At 32.0% G+C, this 18,268-nt stretch overlaps 1 protein-coding gene across 1 annotated transcript in view; it reads right to left on the bottom strand.

The window, feature by feature from the left end:
- The window catches only part of LOC126808384 (glycerophosphodiester phosphodiesterase domain-containing protein 5), a 42,738-nt gene that overhangs the window by 14,051 nt on the left and 10,419 nt on the right, over positions 1-18,268 (bottom strand). The window contains exons 3-6 of the mRNA XM_050533058.1: positions 3,497-3,600; positions 2,390-2,483; positions 654-812; positions 72-165 (exon numbers count right to left, since the gene is read on the bottom strand). Of these exons, the coding sequence (XP_050389015.1) occupies positions 72-165; positions 654-812; positions 2,390-2,483; positions 3,497-3,600 (451 nt within the window). The remainder of the gene's footprint in view (positions 1-71; positions 166-653; positions 813-2,389; positions 2,484-3,496; positions 3,601-18,268) is intronic.

Consider the following 18,268-nt stretch of genomic DNA (forward strand, 5'->3'; position numbering starts at 1 on the left):
GATATCATATCTAACAATCAGGTGAAGTCCAATTACAAATCTAGGGAAGATATATATAAGGAAATACAAACCTATTTTAGCAATTTTGAACCATTGTCCTGATATTAACCATGTCAAAGCTGTTAATATAGTTACAGCACCTATTTGTAAAAATGGTCCTGTAATCTACAAAATAAAACAAATTAACCAATTTAATCAATTGAACTATCTGTCTAATAACATATATACACCAACATTTTTATGGTCTACTGTGTCTGTAAACAACCATTTTCTGATGATATGCTGATGATCAAGAGAAAAATCCATGACCATGCACTGTCATACCAACAGCATTGCACTTTAAATATATATCTTTGATTAAATATGTATCTAGGACTTTAATAAAAATATATGGATATGGGACTTAGATGTATCTGGAACTCTAATTTTTATCTGGGACATAAATATATGTATCTGGAACTCTATTACTTATCTGGTACATAAATCCATGGGACTTAGATATATGTATCTGGAACTTTAATTAGTTTAATACCGGTATGTACATATCTTGGACTTAAAGATCTGATATTAAAACAGAATATCTATATTATCAAACAGAATTACAGACAGGTATTTAATTATAATTATAAAATAGCATGTTTACATATAGTTACCTGTAATGATAAGTAAATTACAGTCCATTCTGATGACCACTGGTTATCCAAGGCTATGCACATAGCTATACAGCACAGGAAGGTCAATGAAATTAATATTATATGAACTGGATGTATATAAAGTTGATGACCATGAATAGCATGACACAAATATAGAAACTGAAACAGAAAATTGTAAATTTTTGAGAAATGTGCACACTAAGATTGACTAGTTAGCCGTTTACATGTAAGAAACAGCAAGTTCCACAGTTTGCTTCAATTTTAATTGACAGAAACTCTTTGGAATGTTATTTATTATCATACATGTAGTCTAGTTCACATATTTCAGAAATATTTGTATATAAGATTTACACCCAAAAGTTGGACTTAATGCACTTTATGAATGAATGCATAGAAATATAATAAAATTGCACAGCTATTCTTCACAAAAAAAAAAAAAAAAAAAATAATGACAAAGAAAATAGGTTTGTTGTCAAATAACTTTAATTTTTGATTCATTAATTTTGCATTCTACTTTAAACTGTCAATAGTCCTTGGTTTAAAATGCTTGAAAATGTCATTATAAAACACACTTACATGTACTTAACCGTAAATACTTGAAATTAATTAAATAATACTTAGTAAAAATAGAAGGAAATATGTACGCATGTATTATGAATTATGATGGGTGGGGGTGGTTTATATTTATACGTAAACTAATCAACATACAGGATGTTTATATTTGTTTTCTCAATTAGATTTCCACAGCATTAAATTAAAGATGCATTCCAACACAAAAACAGTTATCTTCATTTTAAGCATATACATTTTTAATAAACTAATGAAGGTGAAATTTAAACTACAGTTCAAGTTTAATGAAATTGTTGTCAGTAAATATAGAGCTACATGTAGCAACAGCAACCAAGAAGTTAAACCATTTAGCACTTAGACCACCCAAAACCACCCAAACTAGGGCTCCGTAGACCGCCCTGTCACGTGCACGACACACAAATTATTCCTATAATACCGAACGCTTTTAAAAAAAGAAAAGATTTGGCCGATGTTGGAAAATTAACCTGTATTGTGTCTTTTGTTCACATTTCATCAGATTTTACGTCAATGCTTCAACAAAATTATTATGAAGAACTGTAGCTCTTTAATAATAATGCAAGAAAAACAGACAGCTGTCATAAAATTTTGATGAATATATAGTGTAAAATGGCTGTTGAAAAGGTACATATGAAAATTGAAATAAAATTGACGTCATGCATCAATCAGAAAGATGCACAACCATGGTAATATTTTTCTAACATCTTATCAGAGAAGACTTGGGAACCCTGAGGCTGAACCGGTCTTTTGGTTTTTGGCACTTTAAAATGCATCAATAAGTCTATCTATTATTTCATAATTCTACATTGGCATTATGTTCGTGATTAATTTAATATTTTATTATGCATAAACCAGAGATTAAAGACTATTTTATTGGGTATCATGAACCAAAATTTAAAGAATACTTTATTAGGTATCATAAACCAGAGTTTACAGAATATTTTTTTATGTATCATAAACCAGAGTTTAAAGAATATTTTATTAGGTATCATAAACCAGAGTTTAAATAATATCTTATTAAACTGTTTCTTCACTCATATTACATATCTTATTTCCTAATCACATCCATCGTTATTTATCATGTCTTCATTCCTGTACTTACATTAATTATTACAATTTAAATAGATGTAAATTAAATGTTTCCTCACCATAACTATAAAGAGATACCCAAATGAAACACAGGTTAAACCCAACATTATTCTATACCATGGCAACCAAGTCTTGACATATTTTAACATTTGCCTGAAAATAAAAACAAAGCTTATAATAATACTATACATACAAAATAACATATGCTAATAATTCTTCAGGTTGCCAACATTGGGAGAAAAAATGTCATAATGACACATTTTATCAATGAGACTTTTTGGGTCTTTTGGGTGCTCATGTGTTTTCAAAGTCAGTAATATTAATGGTCATGGTGCATTTCTAAGTATGCAATTATCTATACGTCAATCTTTCTTCATAATTATCATTTCATGAGAGAAAACATGTGCTTGTACGTAATGAATAAAAATTATGACCACATCATTCTTGTGTAAGCTAATTCAAAATTTTGTGGATTTTTTTTTTGTTATCGGTTACCGACATTCAATTATAGAACATGTGCAGAAAAGCAAATGATTTATAAAATCCATTTAAGAGAAAGCAAATTAACTATTACATTGCATCATGAAGCCATGTTACCTATACTACCTAACTAAACTAATTATAAAATTCTAATTTACTGAATGTTTTTTCCTTTAAGACTAAAGAGTCTATTTTTCCCGTATACATCGATTTTATGTACCAGCAATGCATATGATGTAACCTAATTCTTTCGATTTTGATTTATCTGTGCAACCAAACAAATTTACTTCCTTATCTAAAATAGTATTATTATGATTTCCATTTCATAAATACTTCTGATCTGAGATCTCGGGCAAAGTTTGAAAAAAGAGAGAAAAATGGAGTTAGCTCTATTTGATAAGGCCATCTTCAAGATTGGTCAAAGATCATGAGATGTAAACAGGGCAAGTGCTAATCCCAACCCTAACCTTGGACCTAGCCATAACGCTTACCCTTACCTACAATCTCGCCAACAAGCAAATGCCCTAACCTTATTTGAAACTCAGTGACCTTGACAAAAAGGTATGCACCTCTTAGAACCAGTGATAATTTTTAGTCAATGGTGTCTTTGTTTGACTACCCACACCATACTGATGTTTGAAATACATGATTAAATTAAGTCTTTAAATGTATGTAGCTTTACTTACCAATTTAAATCATCATAATCATTTTTTGCTACCAACCAGAAGTAGAATAGGAAGGTTATAAAGAGGAATGTTAGCACAAATAACACAAACCATAATAGATCTCTCTGAAAAAAAAAAAAAATATCGACAATTAATTCAACAGTTTAAAAATCCCAAGAAGGTAACGAAAAAAACTAACACCCGAATGAAAGGAAGGGCGGAAGGCAAGTTTGGATCTCAGAGATGCATCTGAGGAAGAACAGGAACCATTCCTTGTACAAGTTGTAGTAAATCATAAAAATTCCCCGGCAACACACTTGACAAGACTGTGTGAAGATTATCGAGGACACGTTTCAGGCATTTGCCCCTTTATCAACTGGTTACAAAAATGATCCCATTAGCGGGTATACATAGACAATAGATTATTGTGCATGCGCATAATGTTCACTATACATTAATCAACTAGCTGAAAATTCGGATCGCGTCACTGAGTAATAATAGTCATGGATTAATGATTAGTTGATTGATAATTGCCAATGATATATATAAAGCCTTCCCCAAGTCAAATATTTGCTCTGAATAATTAATCCACACGGTGACTATTTGATATTTCGCTTCGTCTTAAACCAGCGGTTGCCAGGCAATATACGCCCATATTTTGCAAGAGATGGATAGAGAACAAGCTAAAAACAAAAGCGATTTTTCGTACAATCAGGGGCCATAATCCAGAAAGTTATGGTCTGAAATGTGCAAATACCGAAAGGGACTGATATCTTTGGGATATAGAGATATATTTTAAGTTTCATCAAAATTGCGTACAAAGAGCGGGCATTTTGTTTCAATTTCCCCGAAATTCGAATTCAACCTTCATTATGGAAGAATGGTGAAATATTTAAATGTTTTTTAAAATCGGATAAAAATTGTGACCTCTAGAGAATCCACAAGCTAAAAAACATGATATTTCGTACAATCAGGGGCCATAATCCAATAAGTTACCTTCCGATATCTGTGATTATTGAGAGGAACCAAGATCTTTTGTGATATCAACATACATTTCAAATTTTATCAAAATCAAATAAAAATTGTGATTTCTAGAGGGCCAACAACCTTGGTATTACATACTTCTAGACTATTTGCGTACATTTTGTCTGGCAGTTTCGATTGGATTTTTATGAAATTCAAACTCAACCTTCATTGAAGTGTCATGGTGATATATATTTAAACGGTTTTAAAAATTGAATTCAAAATTTGACTTCTAGAGAGTCCACAAGCTAAAAACGTGATTTTTCAATTAATCGGGGCCATAATCCTGGATTACGTTCCAATATGCGTGATTATCGACAAAAACCGAGATCTTTGTGATCTAAACATAAATTTAAAATTTCATCAAAATCAGATCAAAATTATGACCTCATTGAGGGTCCACAACCTTGATATGACATACTTTTACACTATTTGCGTTCGAAGAGCGGCCATTTTGTCTGGCACTTTCAACCCTTATTATGGTCACAAATTTTATTTTTACATTTTCTTTAAATTTCCTTGTAACTTTGCTATGGTGGCTACATTATGCCATTTATTTTGGCTATGTTTTGTTAAACAGTTCTCCTGCATACTAATGTCAAATAGCTGGTTGGACGGGAGATGAAGCACATATACCAGGCCTACGGCAACACTGATGCATGACAGTATAATCATGGGAACTCACAGCTTGTATACATTGGCAGCACAAGGTCGTATTTAGACCAATCCAGAACCATGTAGCTAATTAAAACAATTAAAGTATTCTTCACATTATCAACATTATTAAAGTTTGTTGAATTTAATCTATCATCAAGCATAAACAGATAAATTCTTTAAGTTGTAAATATCCATATGTTCACCAAACTGTTGCCAAGATAATCTATGTAGTAACAATATGTTCTCTATCATATAACCATATTATTGTTGGAAAAAAATGCTGGTGGCATGCTACCTGCATTAAATAACCCAAATTATAAAGATCCTTGGGCTAACCAAAATAAATAAAACTCTGTTGATTCTGAGATCAGACAATGAACAGACATACATGTACCAGTATTTGTTACGTCACCTCAAACAGTGCTGCTTTATGCAAAGTTTTATTAACAGATAACCCGAATTTAATAAATTTAAAGATAATAAATATTTCTTTATTAAACTTAATTAGCATTTCATTTAGCATATTGAATGTGGAATGAATGGAGATGGTTCAACTCTTTCTTTTAAAAAAATTCATATTGATGACAGCAGGCTATATTACCAGATCTTTCAACTTCAATATGGCATTTCGATCTTACAAAGGGAGAAGTTAGAGCATCTGTAGTTTTGATTCAGTTCCTGAGATCCCAGTGCGTCTGATTAAAATGCGATCTGACAAAGTGATAAATAACTCTACAGCAATAGTTAATCTTTCAAACATTCTCTATCAATAACATTTCCTTTCCACTCTACATGTCCCGAAGGGGAAAAGCTTAACTGATTAAAATATCAGTGTTAAATTATTATACCAAAGTTATTATTATACCAAATCAGTAGCTTCTAAGTTCTATCCACAAAGCACCATATCTATATTTTACTTCTTCTTATATTACTAACTACATCTACTTTTTTTTTTCAATATTCATTTTTACTAAATAAAATAATAGATTTAATGCAACCTGTGTTTTGTGTTATTATTTCATTATGTCTTACTTCTAATTATGTCTTACAAAATTTCATGAAGTTGATACAACCGTAGGTCCAATTTTATATTTTACAATATTTGAATAATCAGTACAGAATTTACAATAATTAACAAATAATATCATTTACCTTAGAGATCCATGATTTTTCCATCTTACCAAAAAAACACAACTTCAACATTTCGCTTAGAAAAAATCTGTCACTACCTTTCTTATACCAAAAAAAATCTTTTAACAAATCTCTTAGAAGATGATTCTACCAACTGTTAGTGCCTCCTTGCTACAGTATAAAGTTTAGCAAGTTACAATAGTCTAGTACTGTGGTATGAATAAGACATGTGTTCATTCAAAGTAGATGCCAAAAGTCTGGTAACATATATACGCCTCTTCATGAATGAATAAAATGTTACAAGAATAGGCTACAAGTAGACAGATTTCATGTGATCACTCCCATCAGTCCAATCAAACGGTTTCATTTAATTACATCTTGAGTATGCTTAAGACATGTTTATTGGTAAGATAATAGATATATTTGGTGATGTGATTACACTAATAGCTACTGAAAGTCAAATTAACTCATCATGTTTGTTGTTTTAAGCACTAAGTTGTTCATTTGTTCCTTTAATCGGTGTCTGTATGCCTATTGTTATGGATAAATGGGGAGATTATAGTAATGGATTAAGTTAATGGATTAATTGGAGAGTGAAAGCCAGAAAGGGTTAGGAATATCAACTTCATGACTTTGAGAGAACACCATCATTCAATTGGTTAACACTTCGACACCCCTTTTGACATATTTAATTGTTTCATGCTTTTGTTAATGGAACAAATTGCCCCAAGGTGCAATATTCACGTACATAAACAGTTATGTCAATATCAAACTTGATAGAGAACTATTTCTAATACTAAAGTTATAAATTCACCTTAAAAGTAAAAATAAAGTACTAGGTTGAACTAATGTATTATTTTAATTAGTAATGAGGGGGAGGGGGAAGGGGGGGGGGGCTCTTTTCTAATAAATGTTTGCCTTGAAAGATTAGAAAGATGATAGTTGGTTGAATTTTATTTCATTTCTGACATTCCATTACCACAATGGAACATAAAATTGGTAATTTTTCAACAGTGGTTTATTTAGAGACATAAAATATTAAATAAAGATTGATATAACACTAAACACATAAAATCCAATGAAATAGATAATATTATTTCAGACCCAAATCAAAGTAATCTAGTCATCTTTAATTTGAAACAAAAAATGTGTTTACCACTAATATTTTCCTTAAATATACTATGAAAAATACTTTTATATATTTTGAATTTGAATTCGCACTATAATGCTATAATCTTCTTTAATTAACATATATGAATAATACTTTAGCTTTAATTTTTAAGTACTTTAACGAAATTTGTCATGTTGTCCCTTAAAACTACAGGTGTATTATCAGATTAAAAATAGAAAAGCTTCTTGTTTTCAACACCTTTATTTCAATCTTGATTTTTTTATAACAATTTCTTTGAAACTGGCAATAAATAAAAGGTCATGTTCAGAAAGTGATGACACCTTTTCACAATTTTATAGTTTATTACAAGTGTAAAATAACAGAGAAACTCAAACAAAACTAGTACTGACACAGTGACAGTATGATACACTCGATAACTTTTAATTTATTTTAATATTTCTGGGTTAAACTCAAAACATTGATTCTTGTGCTTATGTATAGGATATTTATCTATTATTATGAAAATAATAAATGCCTAAATAATAATTTATATAACATTTAAGGCCTAAAGAAAGACCTGCAATAGACAGATTTAGCTCTTGCATAATGCATGTTTAATTTGAGCCACTTTTCATCTGTTTTAAATTGTACATTGCCAGACTTCTTGTCTATTTATTGTAGATAAATGCAGATTATCTTTAAAATATATGCATTGAAGATCAAACATTGAAAACTGTGAGTTAGAATGAAAAAACTAAATGCTTTAATATACATGTACCTCTTTTTCTGCAAATATATAACTACTGGTTGGTATGTAAAGTTAAGGATTTGTTTCAAACTTAGTAATCTATTTGATTTTAGGGAGAAGAATATTGCTTGTCTGCAATACAAAGCAAGGTTGTTACTTATATCACAGAAATTCTAAAATTACTTCTAATTATAGTATAGGAGAGAGAGATAAATAGTCAACTGACTACCGGTAAATGACTGAACCTATGATTTAAAGTCCATGTGTTTGACCATCCAGCCACCCATTATCCCAATCCTCTATCCATATTGTTGAAGAATTGATTGTACATAAGAATATTCCTGGTGTAACTTTTAAGTCTCTGATTGAACTGGGGGCATAATGTGTGCCAGAATTTATTGTGCAACAATCAATTTGTTCCAAAATCATACTGCTCCGTCCAGTCCATAGCCATAAAGGGATGATGTGTTACTATCAAAAGAGAAAAGCTGGAAGGTAACCATCAGACCTGAGGCTCAGCGCGGGGGGTGTCCATCAAATGGGCACAAAACCAGCCCCAACTTTTCTAGAGTAAAATTTTGCGTAGAATACGATGCCGAGTGGTAATCAGTCCGCCGTTGGGGCGTTTTCGAGATATTCGGGGTCAAAGGTGAAATGAGTTCATTTGCACTGAAAGTGAATGCGCAGTCATTCTTGTATTATGAAAAGAAGCTGAAAATGATCGAAAGTAACCACACTTTCAATAAAAATGTAAACTTGCTAAATTCACCTTTAGTCTTACTCTTAGTGAACCTGGAGGTCAAAAGGTGAAATTTACTGTTTTTGCACTAGGAAGATTTAAAGCAATAAAATGTCAATGTAAAATATAAAAACTAAAGCGAAACCTGTTCTAATTAATAATAGGAACATTTAAAATTTATCTTTAGGGGGTCTTAGCACCAAACTTTTACTTTGGAACATCGAAAATGATCTTGCATAACAGAATCAACACACTTTGAAACCTGTTTCAAAAATTCGTAAAAACTGTCAAATCGAAATCTCTACAATTTATTTTCACAACGGTTGTTATACATAATGTTACTAGTTATCTGAAAAACAATTGAATAGTTTCAGTGTTGGACTCAAGCCTGAAGACCGCATGGATTTCCTAGTATCCCAGTGTAGGAAAACGACGTTAATCTGTGACGGGAAAACGCGTATCTGACGACGATATTAAAAATTTGCAAGTTTTTATGAATATCGCCGGAACATGAACGCAGATAAAACCGACGAAAGCATTGTACATAGTAGTTCACAGGATATATATGTCGTATTGGTTTAAAGTTAGAGGGGAAAATTTTGGCAGGCTTTGTGACGGGGCCTACAGGCTGGAGTCCAGCCATGAAACTATTCAATTGGTTTTTTCAGACAACTAGTATCATTATGTATAGCATTCGTTGTAAAACTAATTCCGAGAGATTTTGATTGAACAGTTTTTACATATTTTTGAAACAGGTTCCGAAGCGTTTTGGTTCTGTGATGCAAGATCATTTTCGACGTTTCACAGTTAAAGTTCGGTGCTAAGACCACCTAAAGATAAATTTTAAATGTTCCTATTATTATTAATTAGAACAGGTTTCGCTTTAGTTTTTATATTTTACGCGGACATTTATTACTTTAAATCTTCCTAGTGCTAAAACGGAAAATGTGACATTTTGACCTCTGGGGACACAAAGAACAAAGGTGAATTTAACCAGTTGACATTTTTTATTGAAAGTGTGATTACTTTCGATCATTTTCAGCTTATTTTCATGATACAAGAATGACCCCGCATTCACTTTCAGTGCAAATGAACTCATTTCACCTTTGACCCCGAATTACAACTCGGAATCATATTCTACGCAAAATTTTACTCTAGAAAAGTTGGGTTTGGTTTTGTGCCCATTTGATTCCCCCCCCCCCCCCCCCCCCCCCCCCCCGCGCGCTGAGCCTCCAGACTACATGGGCGAAAATGTACGAAAACTGTTTTAGTTATAACTATAAGAAGTGGTATTATTTAATCTAACATAGATTGAAGATCTAAATTAGTCTTGATTAAAGAACCACCTTGAGGCTGTATACTGCTTTCTCACCCAAATCACTCATTCTACTGATTTAAGTGAAAGATGCCAGACATGGCCAGATTTTCTAGGTTGTGGTCTGGTAGCGATAAGAGTGGCTCCACCTGGTGTTGATTAATAGTTTATATCATACCAAATTCTACTTAGCACGTCAATAAATCACCTGTATCCCTTCAAACATTATATAAATGAATTAGTAGTGTATTGATAAACCATTTATACATCTAATTAAGTTAACATAGAATTCACCTGGGCACCGTTTTCTGTTCTGACAGTTATAAAATAACAGAATTTTAAAGAGGCAACATGACCAACAGCAAAAAAAAAACTGAAAAGAGTTATTACAAATGGCCAGGATATACAAATGTCAAATGTACATATTCTTCGAATGGCATTTTTGGAACATAATCAAATATGATTTTTTACAAGAATACTATTGTCTGTGTATGTCTGAAAACTCTATCGTATGTGTTTTTTTATACCAGCTGATTTCCAGAAACTTCTTCTTTACCTAATCCACAAAAAAATTCGTTAAATAATGACTCGCTCCTTGTTTCTATAACTGTTTCCCCGCCTTGTCAAACAGAATGGCATAGAAAATTACTTTGTGAAAACTCACAATTTTTAATAATGATGCAATCAATAGTTGAATCAATCTATCACCTTTCCTGTTTCCTATGTGTACTACATCAAATCATGAAGTGCCGAAGGGAGAGCTAATTTCACAATTCTATTATATCATCAATAAAACTAACACAAAGACATGTGTCAACACTCAGCAGAATACAGACACTCAAGTTACCATTCTTACAGATAAATTCATTTTTAATTGATTCTGTTACATGTATATTGAAATGTGTTGTACTCTTTGCATTAATTTCTTGGAGAAAATGGATGGAGAAACTAGGTTAATGATAACAGTATCTATTGGATATTGTTTAAATTCAAGAATTATTCATCACTGAGTAGCAACCACAAAAGGATCAATAGTAATAACTAAGGGAGAAATAGTTAAAAATGCAATAGGTTTATTTGTTTCACTAATGCAAACAATTCATATCAATTCCAATCAAGTAGTGAATATATTTACAAAGACTTTTAAATGACAGTCGAAACTACAGACTGCAGTATCAATACCAATATCCACATTACAAAACAATGGTGTGGCATATTGAAATATTTTAAGTTACAAGTATCTGAAAAGGACCTACACATACTTCCTCATAATTTAATTAAAGAATGGTAAGTGTTTCAGGTGGATGTATCATGTTGTTATTGAAGTTTAAAATTGCACTTATTAAACTCATGGCACACTTTAGCACAGGATGGTCTCTAATTACACACATCATTAATATAGAATCCGTTTCCTTGCTGGTCTTATACGATTATGACAGATCATTCTTTGTTGCCCATAATCATTAAAGTTGTACTGCCGCAAAAAATATCAAGCAAATTCGTGCCCGCCAACACCGAAATGGGGCCTAATTATGTGATCAATTTTGTCAATAAAAAGGTAGCATATTTCAAGGGTTATTTTTGAAAATATAATTTGGCCAATCTTTGTCTCTGCATGTGAAAGTGATAATTGCTAGCACCTACATGTAAGTTGCACAAAATTTCTCTTTCACCCATAATTATGAGATATTTACCTTAGTTCTAAAATAAATCTTCTGCATTGCGTCTTTAATCCAAATTCTCCTAAATACCATCTCCTGTTCTAACATGTTCATAGTACAGAATGGGTGTACTTAGTATGAAGTAAGTAGTCAGTTTGAACCCCACCCAATAAACTAGCTGCAGATGATAGTTGTATGTTGTTTTAAGGGTGAGGTAAGACAAGGGAGTAAGACCTATCATGTTTTCCCGTGATAAACATTAACATTTCTCCTCCACTTTCAAACCCTATCAGTTTCTACATGATTATAACATGTGGAACTCAATTTAGAATGAAAGGAGCGACTCAAGATGTCTATTGTTCTTGGAAAGTTTAATCGTTCTAATGAGCTGACTGCTTTCATCTTACTTCAAGGTACATTTATGTATTTTGAACTAAGTGTATAGGTCACACTTTTTTGACACAACTTCCTTAACTTCAAAATATCCACATCTAATTGTGATTGTAAACTAGAGACCAGGTGTTGTAATTTAATCTACAAATTCATTAGACAACTTAACCCTGAGAATAACGTTATAAACATGTACCTGTATATACCTGTAATAATTTATATTTATAGACACATAATTTATGTAAGCTTAAACATACATTATGCAAGAGCAAAATCTGATTATTGCAAGTCTTAATTTAGGCTTCAGATGTTATAGAAATTAAAAATTAGATCTTTATTTAAACAACAAGCCCAAAATCAACTCTGTAGACCCACGGATGGCTCGGTTACAGCTCGGATTTAAATAGGATTTCACTTATCAATTAATTCAAATATGGCGCATCCTGATGAGAATACGTCATTTAGATCGAGGCTAAATGATAGAGTGTACTTAGCGAGGCCGCTGTAGAGCGTTTCCGCATGCCATTGAAAACTTTACTTGATAATAGAGATATGTAGGTGGAGTTAACGCCTGTCAATCAAACGATCAGCCACGGTGAAGACACATTTCACTACCATTTCTAGTCAAATATTACATTACAACGATGATAACTATGTTCAGAATAAAGTAATTTGACTGAAATTTTCAAAATATTCTTCTTTCATCATCTACTTTTGAACTGTTATAGCAAGAATGGCCAATTCTCTGTAAAAATCTCCCATAATGTATCTTTAATGAACTGGGTGTTGAGTGTTGACGTGTACAGTTTAGTAATTTTAATATTGAGAGATTTGACACTTACATGATGAGGACAACTTGGAAGATTTCAACCAATATTTAATAAAGACTATGAATAAATTTTATTTTCTTCTGAATTGCAATGAAGCAAGGTTTAGCGCCCTACGTTTCTTCATCAGACAATATATTCCTTTGAACAACTACATTTAGGAAATTGCAGAAGGGGTTGGTTTCTTAAAGATTAATTGTGTAAGAGCTATTTTTGGCTTCAAATGAAATATAAATTATTATTTAAGTGGCATTATGGGAGATTAGAAAAAAAGTTGACAGTTCTCGCTATAATAGTTAAAAAAAATAGATAATGTAAATAGAATATGCTGAAAATTTCAGTCAAATTGCTCCACAATGAACCGAGATATTAGCTTTTGAATTTTAGACTGGCCTCGATCATCATTACTGAAGTCGGTACAATAAAAAACAGTCTTGATTATCCATTTTTACGTTTTTAAAAAATGTATTCTAATCCGCTAAATATCGAGGGCTAGTGATGGCATCGAGAGTTGATTATGGTCTGGATAAGTTAATTAATGTTTAATTAATAATTTAGATAACATTTCAGGCCTAAAGAAATACCTGCAATAGGCACATTTAACTTTTGCATAATGTATGTTTAACATGACAAGCCTTTAATCAACTCTCTATAGAAAATCAGATGGCACAGATGAAAACAGATTAAAATACGATCACCATTTAATGATTTAACTTAAAAATGGAGAAGAGAGGCCGAGTCTCAATTAACAAATGACGTTGCTGCGATAATAAACAATCTAAGTCAAAACCTCAAATACTATAGTGATAATGTGAGTCGGAATTAAGTAATTTGAATGAAATTTTCAATATATTAATTTTGAATTATCTATTTTGTAACTATTAATAGCAAGCACGATCAGCTCTTTATCTAAATGTTACATGATGCCTCTGTAAATTACTGTTTAATTCATTCTTCGATATTAAAACAAGCCAACAGTGAGGCTGATGTCCCCCGCCGAAATAGGAAAATAATTAGAGGACACATATAAATTTATCACAAATTATCTTTTACAAAGTATTGAACAATCAAACAGTATATCTTTACTTATAGTCTAAGCATACAATGTTTTTGATGGAATAATTATAGCATATTAAGGGGAAAACATGCTCTATGCCTACAGATCTAGAGTTTGGTTGTATCAACCGGTCTATTTTCCATCTTGCTGCAAGTTGTGCAAAGTTCACTGTTTTCTTTCTGTCATTAAATGTCAATTCATTATTGCATACTACATATTTAATTAATTTATAATAGTTCTCACTTAATTAGAACTAAAGTTATCGTGTCCCAAAGCATCAACCAATCAAATTGCTTATCTCTGCTTACCCTAAGCGGAAAATGCTCATCTTCGAACTCCATCAAGGCATTGACCTAATCAACACATACACCAAGTTTGAACATTCTAGCTCAATTAGGAAGAGAGTTATTGTGTCCCAAAAAGTGTGACGGACAGACAGACGGACAGACAGACAGACGGGACAGACAGACGGACAGACAGACAGACAGACAGACAGACGGACGAACCCATTTTAATAGTCCCCTGCTTTCTTCGAAAGGCGGGGGACAAAAAGTCATCAACCACACAAAAACTTCTTCGCTCTGCCTTTTTATTAAGTGATAATTTCCTTCTAAAATAATTTAGTAACTATATAAGTGAAACCTCTGAGCATCATGTACATGTATTATTAATTTTATAATTACATGTTCCCTACACACGTACAGACACTAATTGACAGATTTATATTTCCTTCCGCTAATTCATGTAATAAGTGTCTTCTAATATTATATTCTTTATCATATACTTCCTCCTCCTCAGCAACAGTAAAAATATCTAATTTAAAGCAAAAATCTACAGAAAATTAAATATTATCTAAAAATGCTTTAAAGGGCCAATCCCGATAATATTTTGGAGAATTAAACGTCTTAATTTTGTATTAAAATCCCTTAAAATTCTCTACCTTAGGGCTGAGCAACTAACTCAACATATGTGATACGTTTTCAAACAACTTAAACCCGCCAGTCTTTATCTGGAAATGGAAACTGGTGTCCCAAGCTGTATTATCCGGTGTCTGAATAAAACCAGACTTTTATTTTATAAAAATAATATGTAGGTGAAATTTACCTTTCGTTATCAAGTACAGCACATGGGTCGTTCATTGTAGAGACCTCTAAAGGAACGGGGGTCGATTATCAGGTCACCCAACGAAAAAATTGACCCAAAATCTTAAAAGGGTTACGTGTCCGGATAAGCCTTCAGACTTTTATTTTTGAGACTCTGTTCAAATCGGGATAGTCCCTTTAAAGTAAAGTTCAGAAATGAAAAGTGCTAGAATCACCACAATACAATATCAGTACTTCATATGCTTTAAGTTGCCATTGAAAAGAACAAAGTCTGTAGAGTTTTAGTATGTTTATATGAATCTGAAATACCTCCACAGACGGATTCCAGTACTTAACAGAATGAAATAACAAAACAAGGGAAGTAACTTTTAATGTAATTATATAAAAAAAAAATTCATAGGGTTTCTTGTGACTAGAAGGTTAACAAGAAAACCTGGATGACGGATGAATGATGTGATCATAATTTCACAAAAAAATGAAATAAAGTGGAGTTTAATGTCCTACTTTGCTGCACTAATTGGGCTAATGTAGTGTACTACATGAAGGAAATTTCGTCTGGGATGTCCTGGGTTTCTTTATGTGCACACCAACAGTGTGTACATGGAAACTTGAATTTTTGTCCAATCCAAATAAATAGACACTGTGTCCTGGCAGGCATTGAAAAGTAAAGAGACTAGAAAATCCTGAGGAATTTCCCTGCCAACACTCGGATCAACCTCGACCAGTCTTGGATAATACTGGTTAGCGAGCCAGTGTCTTACTCAGTGTCCTTTCTGATCTTGTCTGTGTCGCCACATTATGATTTTGTACATGGTTATAAACATTGCTCCAGTTCGTCATCCATAATTATTGATGGGCGCTGTGTAAAATTCGTAGTTACATGTACTGTGGTACTGCCACGAATATTACACATAACACATATATCAGAAAATTTGAAACATAAATGTATCTTCATCAATAAATCTGCTCCCCCCCCCCACCCCCAATCACTATTTCTTCCTGTCAATCTAGATGATCAACATATAGATTTTATACAATTTATAAAATCAGAACTGGTCAACTAAATAATTTTATTAAACAATTTTGTTTTGTGGTTTTCAAGGTCAAAGTTAATAAACATTTTCATATTTCTTCTTGGTCTATTGAATCAAGGTCTATGGAATTATAGTGTACATGTAGGTCATGCATAGAATAAGGTTAATAGGTTTTTCCTTGGATGACTGAGAGTGCATGAAAATATCTATTGCTCAATTGAAATGAATATATAAAAAGATGTGAAATGAAGGCCGTGGGCTAAACTAACATAAAGAAATAGTGAGTCAGAACAAGACAAGTCAACCATTAAGCTCAATATAGATTTTAAAAAAAAATTTTATGTTTGACTTAAGCTTATAATATGACAGTTTACTTTCTAGGTGTACCATCATCTAATAATTTTAGAAACACCTTTAACTCACTATTAAAAGAGAATTATGGAAGATTAGATAAAGAGCTGGCAGTTCTCACTATAATAGTTAAAACAAAATAATGTAAAGGGAATATGCTGAAAATTTCGCTCGGAACCGAGATATTAGCGATTCAATTTTAAGCCTTGCCTCTATCATCAGTACTAAAGTCGGTATGATAAAAAAAAAATTGTCTCAATTATCCATTTTTTAGTTTAATCATCAATGAACGTTAAGCAGCAGATCGGATTCAAATCCAGTGAAAATCGAACACAAGATGGCATTGAGAGTTTATTACAGTCTTTTCATGTTAATAAATGTCTAATTAACAGTTTATATAACATTTCAGGCCTAAGGAAAGACCTGCAATAGGCAGATTTAGCTCTTGCATAATGTTTAACTTCAGAATTAAATATCAAATTAAATGTGACAACTTTAATTCAATTTTTAAAAGATAGGTTGCCAGGCAATGAAACATATGCTCACAGCAGCATAATCGTCTGAGCAGTTGACAAGGGTTGTCGCATATTCATTCTTTTAGGTAATATATCAATTTCATACAGATCAGATGATAACTTTAGTTGTTAGAGGTTCATAAGGTTCAACAAAGTGAAACAATGGCAATAACTCCAAAAACAATTAACCAAAATTCACCAGACTTCTTTGTTTTAAAAATCTAAATAATAAATAATCCATATAATTTTTATACAGATCAGATGATAACTTTAGTAGTTAGAGAGTTCACATGGTTTAACAAAGTGAAACAATGGCCATAACTCTTGAAGTAAAAGAAACTGCTGGAATTCTATTTAATAATTTAAATGCATATATATTTAAAGATACATTATGGGAGATAAGATAAAGAGATGGCAGTTCTCGCTATAATAGTTAAAAACTAGATAGTGTAATTGCTGAAAATTTCAGTCAAATTGATCCACAATGAGCCGAGAAAGAAGCATGTGAAATTTTTGCATAGTCTCGGTCATCATTACTAAAATCATTAATATAAACAGCATAGTCTCGATTATCCACTTTTATTGATTTAATTATCAATAGCCGTTAGCGGCATAGGAATCTAATCCAGCCAACATCGAAGGCTAGCCTTGACATCGAGAGTTTATTATTGTCTGGATAAGTTAATTAATGTCTAATTGATAATTTAGATAACATTTCAGGCCTAAAGAAAGACTTGAAATAAGCAGATTTTGCTCTTGCATAATGCATGTTTAATACAGATCAGATGATAACTCTTAGTCGTTAGAGCATTCACACGGTTCCAACAAAGTGAAACAAGTCCATCATAACTCTAGAAGTACAATGTAATTAACGGAAATGGTTGAAATTAAACAGGATTCTTCATCTCACTGTGTAAACAACACAGATAAATTTCAAAAAGCTCAGATAATAAATGTAGTCTGTAGAACGTCCACAAGAAATTGTGGACAATAGATGGACAGACCAACCGACGTACATGTATGGTTGCGACAGCAAAATACAACCATATTTACATGTACATGGGATCATAGGAGAGTGAAATACAACATGCATTTATTTTTCTTATGTAAATAGAAGTTTTAGATTAAACT

Source organism: Patella vulgata, chromosome 1 (genome assembly GCF_932274485.2).
Source record: "Patella vulgata chromosome 1, xgPatVulg1.2, whole genome shotgun sequence".
Classification (NCBI taxonomy): domain Eukaryota; kingdom Metazoa; phylum Mollusca; class Gastropoda; family Patellidae; genus Patella; species Patella vulgata.